Source organism: Sapajus apella, unplaced genomic scaffold, assembly GCF_009761245.1.
Source record: "Sapajus apella isolate SASKATOON/1434 unplaced genomic scaffold, GSC_monkey_1.0 scaffold122, whole genome shotgun sequence".
Lineage (NCBI taxonomy): Eukaryota > Metazoa > Chordata > Mammalia > Primates > Cebidae > Sapajus > Sapajus apella.
In genome coordinates, this window is record NW_022437062.1 from 2,390,698 (window position 1) to 2,412,367 (window position 21,670).

The 21,670-nt window shown below is 34.0% G+C and overlaps 1 protein-coding gene and 1 long non-coding RNA gene across 6 annotated transcripts in view; both read right to left on the reverse strand.

The window, feature by feature from the left end:
* SPRED1 (sprouty related EVH1 domain containing 1) overlaps nucleotides 1-21,670 on the reverse strand; it is a 114,436-nt gene that overhangs the window by 19,865 nt on the left and 72,901 nt on the right. For all 5 annotated transcript variants that reach the window (XM_032261204.1, XM_032261206.1, XM_032261205.1 and 2 more), the window contains 2 exons: nucleotides 14,571-14,739; nucleotides 12,243-12,289 (listed from right to left, as the gene is read on the reverse strand). In XM_032261204.1, coding sequence (XP_032117095.1) covers nucleotides 12,243-12,289; nucleotides 14,571-14,739 — 216 coding nt within the window. The remainder of the gene's footprint in view (nucleotides 1-12,242; nucleotides 12,290-14,570; nucleotides 14,740-21,670) is intronic.
* LOC116538696 lies at nucleotides 18,014-21,662 on the reverse strand. The gene is made up of 2 exons (XR_004263748.1): nucleotides 20,713-21,662; nucleotides 18,014-20,405 (listed from the first exon to the last, which is right to left on the reverse strand). It is a non-coding gene; the product is annotated as an uncharacterized LOC116538696 (long non-coding RNA).

Genomic DNA, 21,670 nt, shown 5'->3' on the forward strand with positions numbered 1-21,670 from the left:
TCATTCTCATGCCTTTGCATCCCACGTATGAGTGAGAATGAGTGAGAACCTATGATGTTTGGTTTTCCATTCCTCAATTGCTTCACTTAGAATAATAGCTTCCAAGTCCATCCAGGTTGCTGCGAGTGCCATTATTTCTCTCCTTTTTATGGCTGAGTAGTATTCCACTGTGTGTGTGTGTGTGCGTATGTGTGCGGGTGTGTTTCTTTATCAATTCATTGAGTGATGAGCATTTTCTTTATCCACTTGTTGATTGATGGGTATTTGGGCTGGTTCCATATTTTTGTTATTGCAAATTGTGCTGCTACAAACATGCATATGCAAGTATTATTTTCATAAAATGCCTTCTTTTCCTCTAGGTAGAGAACTATTTTTAATAGTAAAAAGAAAGAAACAACTTAAACATGACATAATAAGAGAATGATGAAGTAAATTATGATATGCCTATAAAGTGAATATGGTGTGGTCATTTGAAATTAGGTTTGTGAATAATACACAATGTAGGAAATAGTCATAAAAAGATATAGAGTTAGAAGGAAATAAATGTTAATACTCTTTGATGATATGAGTACTTTTCCAATTTTGTAAGCTTACTTTTATATAGTTAATTTTAAAATCAATGTACTATATACTTTCTCCCTTACTTTTGATATAGAATCATTTTATATTTAAAATTTTTAATTTACTTATTTTTATTTTTTGAGATGAAGTCTCATTCTATCACCCAGGTTACACTGCTGTGGCGTGATTTCAGCTCACTGAAACCTCTGCCTCCCGGGTTCAAGTAATTCTCCTGCCTCAGTCTCTAGTAGCTGGGATTACAGGCACGTGCCACCACGCCCAGCTAATTTTTGTATTTTTAGTAGAGACAGGGTTTCATTATGTTGGCCAGGATGGTCTTAACCTCTTGACTGAGGTGGTCTCATGATCTGCCTGCCTCAGCTTCCTAAAGTGCTGGGATTATTGGCATGAGCCACCGCACCCAGCCTATTATTTTAAACTTTATTGGAGGTGTAACTCAATGAGACTAATCATTTATTTTTCCAAATAACATGTTTATGAATATTATGCCTAGAATAAAACAGGTTTACCATCAATTCTATGCTTGTTTTGCCTTTCTTTTCAAGAGGCAGGGTCTCACTATGTTGTCCAGGATGGCCTCAAACTCCTGGTCTCAAGTCATACTCCCTCATAGCTGGTACTGCAGACAGGTACACACCACTGTGACTGATGAATCATAATATTTTTAAAAAATTCTCTATCAATGAAATCTCTTTTTAGCTTAAATACATTTTCCCTCTTCATCTGAAACAATGAACTGAGAGACATATTATACCTTTGCCCAAACCCTTCTGAATTCATGTAGAATATGTCTTTATGTCGGTAATTTTCTAAACAAGGTAATCTGAGTATCTTTCAAATCCATTTCCTCTTCTCAGTACCCACTATTCACTGTCTTAATGCAAAGCCCTCATTATCTTTTTTTGCCTGTCTTATTTCAGTAGGTTTCTAACTGTTTTCCTTGTTTCCAGCCTTTGCACCATTATTCTTCAGGCAAGTCTAATTGGTTTTTCTGTTCAAAACCCCTTAAAGTTTCCAATTACCAAAGCTTTGCTGGACGACTGGGCACACACTGGAGAGGATAGGGAGGAGACTATTGCCCAAGGAACTCTTTTGCAAGGTACATAATTTACACAGTACATAGGAATAGGCCCTTTCTCCCTGGGAAACATAAGACTTGCAAGATAAAGCCCAATTTTATTTTCCTAAGAAAAAGAAACGGATAGTAAGTATACAAAAACATACTGACAATGCAATTAAAGACACATAAAAATATAATGCCATCTGTATATACTAACTAGGAATGACGTAAAAGTAAATAATAATACTAAATGTTGGCAAGGGTTTAGAGAAATAGAAGTACTTTTTTGTATCGTTGGTGAGAGTGCAATTTGACAATGCCACTGGAAAAAAAAATCCACACCTTTTGACCTAGTCAATTTGAGAAACTGACTGTATATACAGATACACACATACAGACATACACAATCAAAGTGGCACTATTTTTTAACAAAATAAAGAAAACAAGAATGAAAATATCTTACGGCTTGACCAGCAGGAAACTGGTTAAAAATTATGACATACACGATTAAATTCTGTGCAGCTATTAAAATAATTTCAGTATTCTCAAGGTATTGTTAAATGAAAAAAGCTAGGTACAGAACAGTCAGTATGGCATGATCACATTTGTCTAACTGATAGAAGGATGAACTGATGGATTTATAACTTTTAAAATATTAGAAACGATTACACACCAAACTATTAATATAGTTCTGGGGAGTTAAGGCTAGAACCAGGGGACTCATGGGTTCTCTAAGGAGTTATTTTGTATGTATAAAGGACTATATACATAATGTAAAGAATAACAGAATATGTACATTTGTCAACCAATTTAAGAAAAGTCAACATAAGCAATACAACTAATTACTCCTCTGTGTTTCTCTGCATTAGCACCCCCCTACCTCTACCACTTGGACCCTCAGCAGATAAACCCTATCATCAAGTCATTTTTTTTTTCATTTTCTTATCTTCTTTACAGCTTTACCCCACAAATATCCCTGAACAATATTTACAGATGCTTTGAACTGACTGATATCATGGGACATTCTGCAACTTTTTTGCTCATTTTTTTTTCAGTGAAATTCATGCACACTGTCACATGTAGTGATAGTCATTTTGACCTCTGTGTAGCAATGATAGCTAAAATATATTGAGCATTTTCTGTGTATCAGACAGTGTCAAGCAGTTTACATGGGTTAACTCAATCCTCACAATAATCCTTTGAGGTACATAGTATTATCATCCTACTCCATATGAAGAAACGAAAGACCAAAAGGATTAAGTAACTTGCCTAAAATAAAACAGTTACTAGATGGCAGAGCCTGGATAAGAACATTACGATTCATTCACCTATTCTCTGTCTATGGATGTTGGGGTGGTTCTAATTTTTTGCTGTTTCAATAAATGTTGCTAGGAATAATAGTGTTTAGGCCTTATGAAATACACACACGAGAGTTTCCCTAGAAGACATCCAAGAATAGAAAAGCTGGGTCACAGAATATACATACATTCCAGTTCCCATAACGAAAATGATTTTTGAATGTGGTTTAAACAATTCATATAACCACAATCAGTGCTCCATATTCTTACCACAGGTGCTGTCATAGTGTTCACTCTTATATTCATATCTGCTATATAATTCTATGATAATGGATCCATCTTACTAAAAATTACATAGTGGGTTTCCTTATGTGAACAATAAACTTCAAGGACGAACAAAAGAATAAATGAATGCACAGTCTGTCACTTAAAAGAAAAAAGTCAATATACTTTCTTCATATGGCTTGTTCCTACTGGTTTTCATCCTCATTTGTTGATTTAAAAATATTAATGTACCTGTTTCTTTCTGTTAGCATCTGATGTTTCATACTTCTGATTTTTCTGGTACATGTTACTTCCTCTGTCCAACAATGACATACTTCAAATTTTCTACTAAAAAACTGTTTTATGCTTAACCTCAGCCACAAACACCTCAAAAAGCCTTTGTTGATTCACTCACAAGTTAATCACTCCCTCCTTTGAATTACCTTAAAGTTATATGTATCTATTACCGTATATTCTGAGTACTCTTTTATTCACATTTTCCCATGAACCAGTGCTATACTCCAAATGTTTGTATCCCCGGCAAAATTCACATGTGGAAATTGAATCACCCATGTGATGGTTTTAGGAGGTGAGGCTATGATTCAGTTAGGAAGGTAGAGCCCTCATGAATGTGATTAGTTATAAGAGAGACTCGAAAGAGTTGTCCTGTTTGTTCCACCATGTAACGATATAGCCAAAAAGTACTACTTATGAGCTTGAATGTGGGCCCTCACCAGGCAAAGCCTGTGCCTTAAGAGTGGACTTCCCAGACTCAAGAATGGTGACAAATTACTTTTGTTTATAAGCTACCTAGTGTATGGCATTTTGCTGCAGCAGCCAAAACGAACTAGGACAACCTGTAAGGAGGGACTCTGCCTAAGTTTTATCCCTAGAGCATAGAACTACATGCCTACCACACACTGAGAATTCTATAATCTGTGACATGCAAATACTCAATAACCAGATTACAGTGTATACCTCAGAAGTAATGTGACATATTAGAGAAAAAGTGTATAAAGAGAGCTCCTTAAGCAAAAATAAACCTAAACATTCTATCTAGCTAGATAGCTAGGAAGACAAGGTCTTGTTCTGTTGCCCAGGATGAAATGCAGTGGCACGATCATAGCTCACTGTAACCTTGTCCTCCCAGGCTCAAATGATACTCTCACCTCAGTCTCTCCAGTAGCTGGGACTACAGGTGCACTCCACCATGCCTGGCTAATTTTTTTCTTTTGGTAGAGACAGAGTCTCACTATGTTGCTCAGGCTGGTCTTGAACTCCTAGGCTCAAGCAATCTTTCTGTTTCATCCTCCCAAACTGCTGGGATTACAGGCATCCACACCTGGCAAAAAATACCTTTCAATAACTGTCATTCAAAGTTCAAATTATAAAAACAATAAAAATTATTTCCATAATTCTATCCCCATGGAATAGCCCCATTACTATCTGACATATATCTTTCTAAACTTCCTAATGCATGCATATATGTTTACATGCTATGTATAATTTGATCCCATTTATATTACAGTCTATCCATACAATGCTTTTCTTCACTCCATAATGTTCCATGAACCTTTCCCCATATGGGGATACAGGTTTCACTTAGCAACTGCTGCAAAGAAGTCTACTATCTGCATATGTCACATATTACTTAGCTAATATTCTATGGGCATTAGATTATACCCAAATTTTTGTTATATGCGTTGTAATGTACTTCTTTTAATATGTATGTTGGTGAAATTGTATTACTTCTTTAGTACTAATTCCCATAAATAGAATTGTTGAGTAAAGTATATACACATACTCCATTATATTATCAAGCTACCCTTTGGCAAACATGTTATCAATTGAAAACTCCTTAATAGTTTAAGGAGTTTCATTAAACGATTAAGGAACCATTCCTTACATCTCTGCCCTCATATCACTTACCTAACTTTTATATTAGGGATGTTCAACGTAAGTATAAATGAGTATAATATAATATGCCTACCCTAATATAAAAATTCAAAATCTGAGCTTTCTTTTGAGCCACATGTCAGTGCTTAAGAAAATCTGAATTTTGGAGCATTCTGAATTGTGGATTAGGGATGCTTGACCTGTAGTAATAACCAAAACACTTTCTTAATTTGGACATGATTGAGCATAAAGTGTTCAGACTTACACAAACTTCTATGTGTTTTTTACTGGGTTCACATAAAATTAGGTGGTGGGAAATGCCAAAAATCTTCCACAAGAGCAAAGAGTTTAATATACGATTGGCACAAAGACTGTAAATACACTGGCATGGTCTCTACTTTAAAAAAAATCTATAGCAGTTATATATACTCACATTCAATGCTTTTAGTATTGTATGCTGGCACAGGCTAATGTGTATTGTCTACAAAGTAACCCATGCCAGTAGTTAATGAACAACGAAAATTTGTTTTACTCTCAGTTGCTGGTATAATAATTATTCTCCTATGGTTGATAAGTGATTGCCTAGCTTTTTATTTTTCAAAGACTGCTATAGTAATTTTGTGTGAGGAGGCAAAAGGATACAGTGTAAAGCAATAAAATAACTCCAGCTGTAGCTTTTGATCAGAACATACAGCCAGATGACAGCTGCAGAAAAAACAAAAACAGATTTTGCTTCTCTCCTCCCTTTGCACCCCTTCTTCTAGTATTAGTTCTCAGAGAAAATTTAGTGCTGTTTTGAAAACCCTTGTTAATGTATGATTCCCAATAAATAAATCAAATGTAGAAAAAAAGGATATCACAATCAACATACTGCTCAAGAACATCATTCTTATAATCGTACATCACAAATTACAGGTTTGCAAAATGTGTGGCTGGCTCATATCCTACTAAAAGAAGTTTTTAAATAATTATATTATTGGCTTTTAAAAGACAGAAGTGGTTTAAAATTTTCTCTGGTAAAGAGCCCTTATATTTTAGCATTACGTGTGTTAAAAATGCTACCAGAGCAATTCTTTGGGTACTTAAAATTATATGCTCAAATTATACTAGCTTAGGAAGCATAGAATAGGAGGAAAAAATTACTGTAATTCCACAAGCCCAACAAAACCATTATTAACATTGTGGTGTAGCATTTCTACTTGCAATTCATCTTAAATTTAGCCACAATTGTCTCCTATTCTTTTCATTAGCTTTCTTTAGTTTGATTAGCTTAAGTGTAAGAATAAACCAGTCCTTGAATTTTTCATTTTCTATTCGTCTATGAGCTTTGATAGGAAACATTAACAGGATATGGCATTTTCTTTAAGCAACCTGAACACATTAATCTGTGATGAAGTAATATAGACGGAATATAAAAAATATACCAAGACACAATGTCTGACAACAGTAATTAAGGAAAACCTCTAACCTGGCTTATTCAACAGAAGAACTAAACTACCTTTCTAATGAAGAGTTAGTTTGGCTTAACGTGGTATTAAGTTTGCAGAGATTGTTTATTGCCTGTAGATCTACTTTGAGTTAATAAGCAGTAATACACAGTTCCTGCTAACACATAAATCTTCAACCCTTTAAATGTTAAATATATTTCTAGGATTTTTATCCTAAGGTCACACTCAAAGATACAAATAAAAATGTATGTAAAAGGCCGTTGGAAATAAATATTCCATGACGTGAATGATTAAATTTTAGTATAGCTACATAATGGATGGCTAAGAACAAAGACTCTGAAATTAGACTGACACAATGAAAATGGCCAAGACAGTTTAAGCTGGCTGAATTTTAGACGTATGATCTCAATGGTGCTTTTTAAAAAGGAAGTATGCATTTGTATACAAGATGTAAGAAGAAAGAAAAATCTAAGCAGAAACACCCTCATATGAACAGTAATTACTTTTGGGTAGGAATGAACGATTCCTAATTTTGTCGTTATAATTTTCATCATATGCAAATATGTATTAAACTAAATAAAAATTTAAATAACAAAAAATTATGCCACAGGTTATACAGAGAGGTTTTTTGCTCTTACTGAATAAATAAAACTCAACCTAAGATACATCAGGACTTAATGAAAACTGTAGGACAGCACTTACTAAAGGATTGTGATAGCTGGCAGTGCCATTAAATACTCTTTACTACCTAAATAAAGCCCATCTAACTTAGTTTTTAGATATAGAGCCTTATTAAAATATTACCACCTTTGAAAATCATTACATAAACAATTTATAACCCCTACCTAAAGCAAAATTAGACAAACATAAATCACAGCCTTTTAATAATTTTTAAGAAAAAACATGACAATATTTTACTTCATAGCAATCAGATCTCATCTTTCTTCTTCCCAAAAGCATGATATCTAAGATCTTTTCCTCTTATAACCTCAAGCCTGTTGAGGTAAGTTTGTGGGTTTTCTTGTCAATTCAGCATATCTCAACAGTAAGAGCAGTAAATGTTCTAAGTGGCAACTCTGTCAGCACTAAAAATGATCTTAAAACAAGCATCAGCTAGCATTAAACAACAACAAAAACCCAAAAACCTAAACCAGGTACAGTGGTTCACGCCATTATCCCAACAATTTGAGAGATCGAGGCGGGTGGATCATTTGAGCCCAGGAGGTTGAGACCAGTCTGGGCAAGATGGCAAAACCCTGTCTATACCAAAAATATACAAAAATTAGCTGGAAGTGGGGGTACGTCCCTGGAGTTTGGCAACTCAGGAGGCTAAGGTGGGAGGACCATCTGAACCCAGGAGGCAGAGGCTTCAGTGAGCTGAGATCATGCCACTGCACTCCAGCCTGGGCAACAGAGTAAGACCCTGTCTCAAAATAAATTAAACACCAAAAGCTCTCACTTGTCTCATTAAAATTGTCAAAGACAGAAACCAAATAGAAATAGAATATTCATACCCTAATATTGGTTAGTTTTTTACAAATCTTAATTTTTAAGATTTTTCCACAAAAAGTTTTCTTGAGTGTCAACTATGTATGTGATTAGCACTATATTACACATCAGGAATAAAAGATGAGCAAGACAGGCTTTTAAATCCAAATGATGATCTGTTATAAAACCCTCCAAAGAAAGATATGAAATAGAAACGTAAACTTCTTTGACTTATGATAATTGATGAAGATACTGAACTGTTGAAAGCAGAAAGTTGTCCATCAGCTTATAAAGAAAATGTCTACCACAGCTATTGGCACAGAACAGATGCTCAAAATATTTGTTGAATTAATGAATATCCAAAATGGAGAGGATTTCCACTCTGACATTTAATGCCTTCAAAATATGTATTATTTAAATACTGTATAACATTATCATTACTTTTATTGTGTTAAAAATTAGATGATGTGTTATTCTTTTAAACTATATTGGTTGTCTTTGCCAACAATTGCCAATGAAGTAAACCTAATATAAACACTACCTTAAACCATAATTTGTATTCAAAACATTTATTTATGTTGAGCTCATTAAGATGAACTATGAAATTTAATATGATGTATTTTATTCCTAATAAAGTTGCTAGATAAATCAGAACACACTGCAACTTCCCATACATTCTAAAAGAAGAATGACCTTCTAAACCTTTGGAATATCATGCATGAAATAAACGGAACTAAGGTGAATTTAAGAGTTTTCTTTTGCAGTTGTAGCTCTGAAAATATTAGCTATCATTCTAATTACCTTTTTTTATTTTTTGGAGACAGAGTTTCGCACTCATTGCCCAGGCTGGAGTGCAATGGCGCGATCTTGGCTCACCACAGCGTCCGCTTCCTGGGTTCAAGCAATTCTCCTGTCTCAGCCTCCCGAGTAGCTGGGATCACAGTCATGCACTACCATGCCTGGCTAACTTTTTGTATTTTTAGTGGAGATGGGGTTTCACCATGTTGGTCAGGCTGATTTTGAACTCCCGACCTCAGATGATGATCTGACCACCTTGGCCTCCCAAAGTGCTGGGATTATAGGCGTGAGCCACCACACCCAGCCTCTAATTATCTTAAGAAAACGTTAAACTTCCCTTTCTGCTTGTGCATTCTTTACCTATAAATGTATTAAAAATTACCGCAAAACTTAGCAGTTTTAAACAACAAACATTTATTATCGCATAGTTTCTGTGAGTCAGAAATGTGGGAGCAATTTAGCTGGGTGGTTCTGGCTCATAGTCCCTATGAAGTTCTAGTCAAGATATTAGCAGTGGCTGTAATTATCTGAAGGCCTGTTTGTCACTGCAGGACTTGCTTTCACCATGATTCACTTCACATGGTTGTTGCTAGAAGGATCCAGCTAGTTACTGGTTGTTGGTAGATGACCTCAATTCCTCACATGAATCTCTTCATAGATCTCCTCAAGTGTCCTCATGCACAGCAGCTGGCTTCTCCCAGAGTGATCCAAGAGAGAAAGCAAGATGGAAGCCAGATATTTTCTTATGATCTACCCTCAAAAGTCACAATTCATTTTCAACACATTCTGTTTTTTAGAAATGAGTCCTTAGGAGAACAGCCTATACTCAGCAAGAGGGGAATTAGGCTCCAATGAACAGAGAAGTATAAAATAATTTGTTTCCGTATTTTAAAATGACCATAATTCACTGTTCTTTGGATACCAATTATTTACATTTTTCTCATATTCAAAATACACTCTCCCCTCCCATGACTTCCCAAAAGTCTCATCTTTTTACAGAACAACTTCAAAGCTAGGATACTGTCTTCTAAACAGGTACAGGTACAGATAAAACTCCCTGGGTATATTTCCTTAAACGTAGCTCCTTGAATATATAGTTTCTCTCAATCTGATGACCTGGAACTAAAGAGACAAATTATCTGCCTAACACATAACCAAAATACAATGGCAGGACAGGCAGAGGGTAACTGTCATGTGATCTTGTTCAACAGTGGAAAAAATGAGAGGAACACATAGTTAATGGTTCATATAATTCTGAAATCAAGGTGGCAACGTTGGAACTTCCTAGCGTGGAACTTAGGACCTGGGAATAATTTTTCATAACTCTTGGCTCTGATTTTTGAGCTCTTGATTCTAATTTCTAATTTCTTTCCATTTTCATTGAACCATGGGTCAAGTTTGCATCTGCATAGTGTTTTCAACTTGCTTCCTGCCAGTGGAATTTTGGGGATCCAAAGGTCCCCTCTTCAATCAATGGTGGTATTTCTGCCAATATAAGGCTTTGAAAAACTCTGTGAATCTTCTAGAGGCCCACTTCGTTACATAAAAAGCACATTCATAAATGAGAAAAACTCAACTTTAAACCTTTGCTAAGTGACATACTTTTACACTTCTTATAGAACCTATTGCTTTGATTGAAAGGTTCTCTGAGGTTCGTCTTCAATCCTCCTGAGGTCTTAACAAAGGAATTTACATTCACATCCTTAGATAATGCTTTTCTGAGAAGGCCCTGGATTTGATATTTGCTTAAAAGCCAATTCTTAATCTTAGCCATTTGACATACTGAGAAACTGAGAATTTTCAAAGCCAGCAAAGTCTTGGCTTCTTTCTCTTTGGGAGCCCTTCCTTAGCTTACTTCTCTCATTTTCTGTTTATCATAAGCAGTAAGAAGAAACCAGGCACATAGCTTCAACCTTTTGCTTGAAAAATCTCCTTAGCTTAACCACCCAGTTTATTGGGTGTATTTTCTGCTTCCCACATTACTCAGGTGACATTCTTGCTAAGCTTTCAGCCACTATACAACAAACATTCCCTTTCTTCCATTTTCCAATATGGTTGTCTTCATTTTCATTTAAGCCCTCACTGGCTGTCTATCCAAAGACCTTAAAGGTTCTAGTGACAGTCTCTTCAGAACTTTACTAAAACTTGCCTCAAAGACCTTCCAGCTTTTATTTACTGTCTGAGTCCTGAGTCTGAAGTCATTCCCATGTTTCAGTATTTGTTATGGTAGCACGCCATTTACAGGTCTCCAGAATCTTCATTAGCCAAAAAATCATTCCCAAATTGAGTGGCTTAACACAACAAACGTTTATTATTTCACAGTTCCTCCTGGTCAGGAATTCAAGAGCAGCTTAATTAGACGGTTCTGGCTCAGGGTTCCTCATAAGGTTGCAGTGAAAATATGCCACAACTGGTCAGTCATCTTAAGGCTGGCTTGGAACTGAATAACCTGCTTCCAACGTGGCTCACTAATGTGGCTATTGTCTGAAGGCTTCAGTTCATCACCACATGGATATCTACATAGTGTTGCTTGAATGCCCTTATTATATGGCAGCTAGGCATCCTCCATAATGTGGTGACCTCATGCAATTAGTTAAAAGGCATACGAGAAAAGACTGAGGTCCTCTGAAGAGAATAAAATTCTGCCTTCTCATGACTGTAACATTCTAGCATTCTAGTTGGGTTGCCCACTCTGCCAACCCAACCCACAATGTTGTGAACCATTTCCTTAAAAAAAAAAAAACAGACACTTTATTTTCTATATATAAAGATTGATATCCCTTATCTGAATTGCTTGGAACCAGAACTGTTTCAAATTTCAGAACATTTATAAGTGCATAATAAGACATCTTAAGGATAGTACCCAAGTTTAAAGATGAAATTCATTTACGTTTCATTTATGTTTATATATCTTATAACACACAGGCTGAAGGTAATTTTATACATGATTTTAAATAATTTTGTGCATGAAACAAAATTTTGACTGCATTTTTAGTGTTATTTATAACATGGGGTCAAGTATAAATTTTTTTCTACTTTAGGTGTCATTTCCATCTCAAAAAGCTTCAGATTTTGGGGCCAGGCACAATGGCTCATGCCTGTAATCCCAGCAGCTTGGAGAGGTGGGTGGATAACTTCAGCCCAGGAGTTCAAGACCAGCTTGAGCAACATAGCAAGGCCTCGTCTCAAAAAAAAAAAAAAAAACCAGTTTCAGATTTTGGAACATTTCAAATTTCAAATTTTCAGATTAGAGACGCTTAACTTGTATTGGTTATATTTTTTTCTGGAGAATTCTGACAAATACAGTGTCTCAGAAATATTCTTAGTAATTGATGAGTTTATCTATTAAGGCCAGTGACTTCTTTCACATACATTATGTTTACAAATTCTTTCCAAGCCATTACTTACTTGTAAGTCATCTGCCCCTTCAGCTTCATTTTTTGATTCGGGGCATCCTAAGAAAATAGATAAAAGTTAATCAAGCACAGAATTTTTGTCTTAAGAGTCCACTATTAATGAATAATTGATTATGTTATCATAATACTTCAGAAAACTGATAGAGATCATTCTGGACTGCCTGGCAATTAGAAACTGGCCACTAGTATTTGCCCCTGTTAGAACAGAGAATAATGTACTTATTTCCCTCTTCTACAGGTAAATTTCCACTTGCTTACTAACGAGATGTTTTCTCTTAAAAGTATACTATCTCTAGCAATCCCTGTCCCTAGTTTCTCCCAAATACTCAAAATTACTAGGCAGATTATAACAATTACACTGCTCTGATGATGCTAAGATGAGATGTATTCAGTTTTGCCAAATGCTTTTACCCAGGAAACAGTATTTAGTACCCATAAGCAGGATTTTAGTTGCTTTAGCTAAGATGGAAAACAAGCGAGTCCTAATCCACTACTGATAAGTTAATGGCTAATTGTTGTTACTGACTTTTGTGCTTCAACTTCTCTGTACAGGTTTTCATGCTGTTAAGAGTACCTTCAGTTCCAATAAATTAGTAAGAAAGGATTTGTCCTAGTAAAATATTCTCAGTTCATGATACCCTTGAGAGAGACAGCTTAGAATGGAGAAGGCATGAGAGAAAGAGAAATTTGCCCTTTGGAAAGAGCAACATAGTTTATCTTTTTGTCAAAGAGGTCAAGTAAAAGCAATCTGAGATTGTTGAAAGTCTATATAGCAGCTGGTAATAAAGCTATCTAATATTTTTTAATGTTCAAAAATGACAAGACAGATTAAGTATTGTAGTCCGTTCTACCTAGGAGTTTGTAAGCTACTCCTTATAAATCATTTTTTAAAACATTAAACCTAGTGAAAGAGGTATACTGTTATACTATATGAGCATAAGTTTAAAAGTAATTCGAAACTTTAAAATAAATCATATAAATTCCAGCTACCATGAATAATATTTTTCTCTTTAAAGCACTGTTTCTTCAAACCTGGCTAAAGGTTAGACTCAACTGGGGAATTGTTAAAAAACACACTGATGCCAGAATATGCCACCAAACCAAAATGTATCAGAATCTCTGTGGAAAGAGGCACAGGGCATCATGTATTTTTTTTTTAAGTTTTATTTTTTTCTCAAATTCAAATTATAATTACTTGACTAGAGAATAATTCCTCACCATATTTGAACTTTTCTTAGAGTTTATGAATAATATGGGATGACTCGACTCTACTCCCCAGATAGATTCAATTGGTCTGGAGTGGAGATTAGTCATTTTAAGCTTCACACACTTCTCAGGTGATTGTAATGTGTAGCCAAGGTTAAGAACACTGATCTAGAGAGAATTTATGGGTTCTTATAATAAAGACAAAATGGCTACTATAAATTCAAAGTAATTTTTTCTCGATCAGAAATAAAAAATTACTCATTTACTAAATTCTGATCTTTTAAAGTAGCTAGTCAAATTACTTAACTATGGTTTCATGCACTATCAAAGCAGATTTCTACACTAGTTTTTCCTTGTTCTTGCCTGTGATTGGTCTCATATTAAATTTAATAATTTAAATTGGTCTCAATTTAAATTATTAAAATTGAAATAATTTTCCTTCCAAAAAAAAAAAAATCAAGTCTTAGATATACATATGTCATCCTTTATGGGAAGAAATGTTTTTTAAAGTGATTTTTGTTTAAGTAAGCATAAGCCAGTCTTACATGAAAAAAACATTATTCTTCCCTTCAATACCTGTATGCTTTCGAGTTAATCATTTTAACAGACTGGCAAGATAACAAAGAAGTAGATGAGGTTGTAGTTTCTGCTCATCCTCAATAATGAAATCAATCAAGTAAAGACTTCTGTCATGGAATAACTACAGTCTACATATATTTGAATATTACAATTTCTACAAAATTACCCAAGAAAAGGATGTGACTGGTGTCATACATACACAAGAAGAACACCAACTGGGATTCTCATAGCTGTACCTTTCTATTCCCCCTTCCTTCAAGTGCTTATTTTAAAACATTTGAATTATCTGAAGCCAGCTGTTGATGGACTCTTGAAGATAATACATGCAATTGATATATACTATGATGTGACAAATACAAATCAGGTTAAGAAGTCTATTATTTTACTTCATTTATTGTGAGGTCAAAGCCTGGTCATATGTCACAAAAGCTGACATGTTTAAAGTGTGAAAACTACTTTGGGTCAACTCTAAGAAAGATAACCTCCACTATATATAACTGATAAATAAATTAAGGAAATAGTCAAGAGTACCTACCTTGAGAAATATCCTCTATTGCTCTTCGGATACCTCTATCAAAAGCCCTAGCATCAGCAGGACTTTGAAACGTAAGACCAAACTTCTTGTCATCGATCTTCCAGTGGTGAAATGTTGGAGTGACCTTATTATAAATGAGGTCTTTTTTAAGCATACATTCCAAAACCACCTAACAGAGGCCAAATATCAAAAATTAGTATACATATCAAATGCATCTAATGTAGCTCTTAAATACAAACTGAGGTGATAAAAAGCTATTACTTTTTAATGAATAATTTTAATAAACATTTAAAATAAATAAAGTGGTCTACTTCACAAAGTTACTCAATAGATTAAGATGGAATTTTAAAAACATGCACATTATAAATGGAATGATTATTATACTCCCATTTTAAAGAATACACACATATATACACTCCCATTGCATACTAAATTTCCAGAAGAATATATCAGAAAGTACTTCCAAGAAAGAGCCAGGGGGGTGGCAGTAACAGAAATTTAACTTTTTAAAGTCATTTTTGGCTGGGTGCAGTGGCTCACACCTGTAATCCCAGCACTTTGGAGGCCAAGGCATGCAGATCACTTGTTACAACCATTTTGCAGCAGCAACAACAAAAACAATTCACAATTAAGTTCTAGAATTCAAGGAGAAGTAAATGTTGGTGTCATAAATTACTGCAACATTTTTAATATATTCATAAACAGTGGGAAAAGCAGTATTTTGTAAAACAATGCTAAATTGGGATTGCTTAAAAGGGGAGGACGTAAAAACAGTTTGATTCTAGTTTGAAATATATAATAGCACTAAATTAACTTTTAATACATGAAAATATTACTGAATTAGCCCCTCTTCTATTTTCCCAAATTAGTATTTTCAACTATTAACTCTCAGATAAATCTTGTCTTCAAAAGGTATCTATTGTTTAAAGCCTCCCAAAACTCACAGAGAAAGTACTTTCAAAAATAAGCTTTAAGTACTATTCAAAATAGCAAAGACACAGAATCAATCTAGGTGTCCATCAATGGTGGATCAAATAAAGAAAATGTGGCACAGACACACTTACAAAACACAGACCATGGGATACTAAACAGCCATAAAGAATGAAATTATGTCCTTTGTAGCAACAGGGATATAGCTGGAGGCCATTATCCTAAGCAAATTAATGCAATAACAGAAAACCAAACACAATGTGTTCTTAATTATAAGTGGGAGCTAACGACATATACTCACAGACACAAAAAAGGCAATAACAGACACTGGGAACTACTAGCGAAGAGAGAGAAGGAGGGAGGTAAGAGTTGAAAACCTACTGAGTACTTGGGTGGCAAAATCTGTCATACCCCAAACCTCAGCATTATGCAATATACCCAGGTAACAAAACCTGCACATGTATCGCTTGAATCTTAAATAAAAGATGAAATTATAAATAAAACAATAAATAAAAATCAGCCTTAAAATGCACTGAGGAAATGAAAAGGCTAATCAACTAGCTCTTTGATTCACATAAATACCTATGTAGAAATGTGTTCCACTTAAAAGTCATGAAAATATTGAGTTTAAACATCATACCCACCAGTATAAAAACATACTAACTATAAACTAGATCTCAACTTGTTTACTTCTCTCTATAAAATATGAGAAAATACTGTTGGTATTATATATTTAATGTAGCATAAAACTGATTATCCTTTAGGGAGAAACTGCTATAGTAGTTGTTAAAATGAATTTAGGAAGAGGCAGTGGAATTGGTAAAAGGTAATCTATTGTCACAATCGCCCAACATCTTTGTAGATAATTTTTAGGAAATGCCTCCTAGAACAGTCTATTGCTCATTTACGTAATTCTCACAGGTTCCATATGCAAGGTACAATATTTTCTTATTTATCTAAGCAACATATTAGAAAGTTGTTTTGCTTTTGACTTTAAGCAGCATTTTTAAAAATGTACTTTCTTCACATTAAAGACAATGTATAGTACACCTTGACTAGGTAATAGAGACGGATACCAACTGTTTACCTGAAACTTAAAAAAAAAAAAAGAAAAAGAAAAAACATACCTCAAAACATGTTTACACATCATGTGATCAGAACTAAGTCTACATTCCTGAAAAGTAAAAATAATTTTAAAGGCTAGAGGATTCTTAAAATTACTGAATTCTGCTGCCTATTTTCACTGTCCCTCCTCAGAATACTAAGTTCTGACTTTAGCCCAATGTGGTTTTCACTGTATTAATTCTGTATCTTAGATAACGGGAATATTAATATCAATAGTCATACGGGAGGCAGAGTTCAATGCTTACCATATTTGAGATTGGCATAATTAGCAAAGAAACTGTAGAAAACAGCAATTACATCTTTGACAAGAGATTATAAACAGACAATCCATTATTTACTTTGAAGGAGATATGAGGTAAAGGGATACATTATTCTTGGCCAACAGGAAGTTAGACCCATTAATTACCAATGGCAATTAATGTCTTGTCTTCTTACAAGACATGGCACAAAAGGAAATAAATAATTCTAAGTCTTGTTAAGACTATCCTAAAGGCCACTGCCAGAAGCTACTAAAAACATAATCTTAAAAATATTCAGTCTACAGTTTTTAAACTTGAAACACATCCCTAATTCTAATTAAAAGGTGAATAAACTTCTTGCTAGGATTAATTAGTTGTGGGTAAATTCTTCAGGCCCCCACCGTATTAACAAAGGACATTCATAAACTAGATAGTAAAGATAAATTTAAAAGTCAACCAGTGGACTCAACCTCTTTTCCACTCAAAAGATAGTTTATATTAACAAATAGGAAAGACATCAAAAGTGTAGACAGCTACCGTAAAGTACATATTAAATGTAGGACTGAATCAACAAGAATAACTATAAACAATATGTTGCCAAAATAATGTTACATGAATAATAATGTGGCTGGCTGACAACAAATTAGAGTAATATTTTACTATTAGTACTAGAACTTTTTGAACTTTTGATCATCTACAAATGCAATGGGATTAGAAATAAAGACATTAAACAAAAAATACATATATATATATATATATATATATATATATAAAGTAAAATTTTAAACTAGAAAAAGCCACAACAAATTCAAAAGCACTTAAATGTTTATACTGACTGCATGAAGAAAAATTCAGACATTTACAAACAAACAGATCTGACCAGGTTTGAGTACAATATAATTGCTGCAAATACACTGGCTACAGCCAGCTTTAGAAAAGTGACTATAAAAATAAAGGAGGAAAACACAATTATGTAAGTGTACTTGGTAGCTCAACTTTGCATTCCACCACAGATCTAAGAAAATCTAAGTTGCTTAAGACATACAAGTTTAAATTATTTACTAGCAAGGTAAATACTTTTGGAACCACAGATATTTTCAGAAGATCTTGAAGTCTTTCAATCCAGTGGTAACAAAAACAACTTTTAAAATTTATTTTTATTTTTTATTATTTCGTCTGTTAACATTAAACAGACGTTAATTATGAAAAAACAGATAAACAGGTGAACTCCGGACTTTAAGAAAACTGAAACTGTTGTTGACATAAATTTATCAAAATCTGATACAGATGAAGGGAGAGGGAAGACAAATGGTTTCCTTATACTGCACCAGGATAAGAGACAGTGGAAGAAGAAAAGTGATTAATGAAAATAAATTTTCATATACATGAAAAATGTTCAAAGTAATGACTAAGCTATGAAAAATAGAATAGGTCAGGAACATGACACATACACTTCCAAAGGAAGAAGAAAAGTGTTACTACTGCGTAAGAGAAATTCAGTGTAGTAATTAGTTAAGCTTGTGGGCTTTATAGTCAAGACCTGCTGGGTCCCATCCAGTCTCTACCATTCACAATCCAGCTGACTTTTGAGAATTAGATAATACATAAGGTATTCAAAATACTGCCGATACGTAGTAAATCTTCAATAAATCTTAGTAGTGATGATGATGCTGGTGACCAGATGATGCCACTACCCCACAATAGGTTACTTGCTATGCGAGGATGGGAGATGATTACTTATGAAAAGAGGTGATTTTTGAGTATGGAGATAGGTGTTTGAGAGACAGATAGAAGTATTAAGCACTTCAAAGAATTTATGTGAACAAATTCTGAAGAGTTTAAGTGAAAGGATTTTAAAGGCTAAAAAAATGCTTCAATCTCCAATTATTTTCCTTCATCTGAAAAAGGTTCCAGGGTAAGAATTTAAGGGGGAAAAAAGGAGAGAAACTGTGGTTACTAAATAATTACAACTTCTGAAGACGTATTCCAAGCTATTTTGGGAAATATAGAGCAGAGCTCCCATCGTAAAATAACTGTGTTGCTAACCAGAAGCATCTAAAATAGACCAAGCCAAAAATGGGCATAAATGTATTTTTGTTTCACTAATAACAACTAATAATTTGGTAGAAGAAAGTACAATTAAGTATATACTTTTAAACTACTATGTACTTTATTATAGTTGCTACCTTACAAGTAGATAATTACATGTTCACAAATAGTGTTATCCAAGAAGTAGTCGCTTGGTAACCAGACAAAAACATTTTGACTAGTAACTTTCTGAAATACCTTTGAATCCAACGGAAAATAATTTTGGTTTTAAAATAATAATTTCGAATTCAAATTAAATTACTTGATAACCAAAGTCAATAACTGATATCTCAAATAGTTGCCGCTTTGAATTTTAAGTTTCTGAATGATATAAAAACTGGTACCCTTTATGAAATATATTATGACAGTCTACATAGAATTATGTTATCAAATACATGTTTTCAGAATTGTCTATTAACATAAATTTGTGTTTTGAAGAATAAGACATTAAGTTAAGAGGGGAAATCTGTTTGTTCTGACTACAGTGAGAATTTAGAAATTGAAAAGAAAAAAAAAAAAAGTAACAGAAGCAGCAATGGCAGTGATTCTCACACAACAGTAGTTTAGTTACCTTCAGCTACCCCAGAAGGAAGGAAAGGAGGGAGAAAAAAAAAAGAATAAGGGAGGAAAGAAGGAAGGAAAACAGTATCATATTTTCAAATGATATCACATTATTTTAATGCATATTATTTTCGTACAATTAAATAGTTCATATAAAAAACAGCAAGTTAGAAAAGGCATCAAATATTTGACAGCCATACATACACATTTTACTTTCACTCAAAAAAGATAGTAACTGAAACACCAATAACTACAGTTTCCATACATAAATAAAACCACACTCCTACCTAGTTCCTACTGAAATAAGTGAGGTGAGAAAGTATACACGTACATGTACACATAATAAAAATTAGAAAAACAACAAATGGAATAAAATTTAACTGGAGGCTCACATGACTACAAGGATATGAAAAAGTGTGCAGCTGGAAATTAACTTGACATCATAATATTGGGAAGGTAGTGGATACTGACAGTAATAAGCAAAACGGACTCTTAGGTTAAAAGGTATAATGAATAAAGTTCACTTAGTAGAAATATAATCCATAAATTTTTCTTTCGCAAAAATAAAAGAGCATAAGAAAAACTTGGCCAATATACAATCACAGTAAGATATCTAAATAAATGTCTCAATAATTGACAGAAGAAATAGACACAAAATTAGTAAAGATAAAGCATATTTGAATATCAACATTAAAATGTTTGACCTACGGGAGACACACAGAAACCTGTATAAAATACCTGAAAAATATATTTTTCTAAAATATGTGGAACACTTAGGTAAATTAATCATTTACCCACAATATAACATATATCTTGACAAATATAATTGTTATCACATAGACTACACTGTCTCAACATAATGCAATTCAATTTAAAATTAAGTTTAAAATACCTTTTTTTTTTTTTTTGGGAGACAGAGTTTCGCTCTTTTTACCCAGGCTGGAGTGCAACGGCGCGATCTCGGCTCACCGCAACCTCCGCATCCTGGGTTCAAGCAATTCTCCTGCCTCAGCCTCCTGAGTAGCTGGGACTACAGGCACACGCCACCATGCCCAGCTAATGTTTTGTAGTTTTAGTAGAGACGGGGTTTCACCATGTTGACCAGGATGGTCTCGATCTCTTGACCTCGTGATCCACCCGCCTCAGCCTCCCGAAGTGCTGGGATTACAGGCGTGAGCCACCGCGCCCGGCTAAAATACCTATTTTTTTGAAAAAAAATTATACCTACTTCTAAATGACAAGTGAATCAAAGAAACTGGCATGAGAATTAGAAAACCCTTAGAACCAAAAGAAAATAAAATTAACTCCATATAAAAATTTGTGTAGTGGAACAAGCCAAAACAAGAAGCCAAAAAGGAAATTTGTAGTTTAAAAAGCTTAGACTGAAAATAAAAATCTGAAAACAAACTCAATGCCCAATTTAGAATGTTAAAAATGAATATAATAAACCCAAAGAAAGTATTAAGAAATAAAGGTAAGAATATAAATTTACTAAAAAAATATCCTACAGAAGGGAAGAACTCCTTTTCCCCTACTTGCTTGCTTGTTTAGAATAAGATAATATGCATTCCAGTTTTAGTCAATGCATTATCATCATTTATCCTAATTTAATTGGGTAAGGGGAACTCCTTCAGGCTGACTTGTGTCTTTTCAACAAGATTTCACCCTTTGTTTGAGTACAACTTTATATCTGGCACATGATATTCAGGGCCAGGATGAATAATGTGAATTTAATCATGGGGAAACATTTGACAAATCCAAATTGAGAAACATCCTATAAAATCACTGGCCAGTATTCTTTAAATATGTCTATGTCATTAAAGACTGAGGAACTGCTCCATTTTACAGAAGACTAAAGACCTATGGCAGTTAAATGCTACATAATCTTGTATTGAAGAAACAAAACTGTCATAAGAACATTACATGGACAGTTGTAAAAACTGAAATAGGGACTGTAGATTAAAGTACTGTATTTATGTTAATTTCCTAAATATGATAAATATACTATAATTTTGTAAGAGAAATATCCTTGTTCTTAGGAAAAACACACTGAACAATTAGAGTAAAAAAGCAGGCTGTAATGCAACTTACATCCCATAGTTCAGGAAAAAAAGTGTGTGTGTGTGTGTGTGTGTGTGTGTGTGTGTGTGTGTGTGT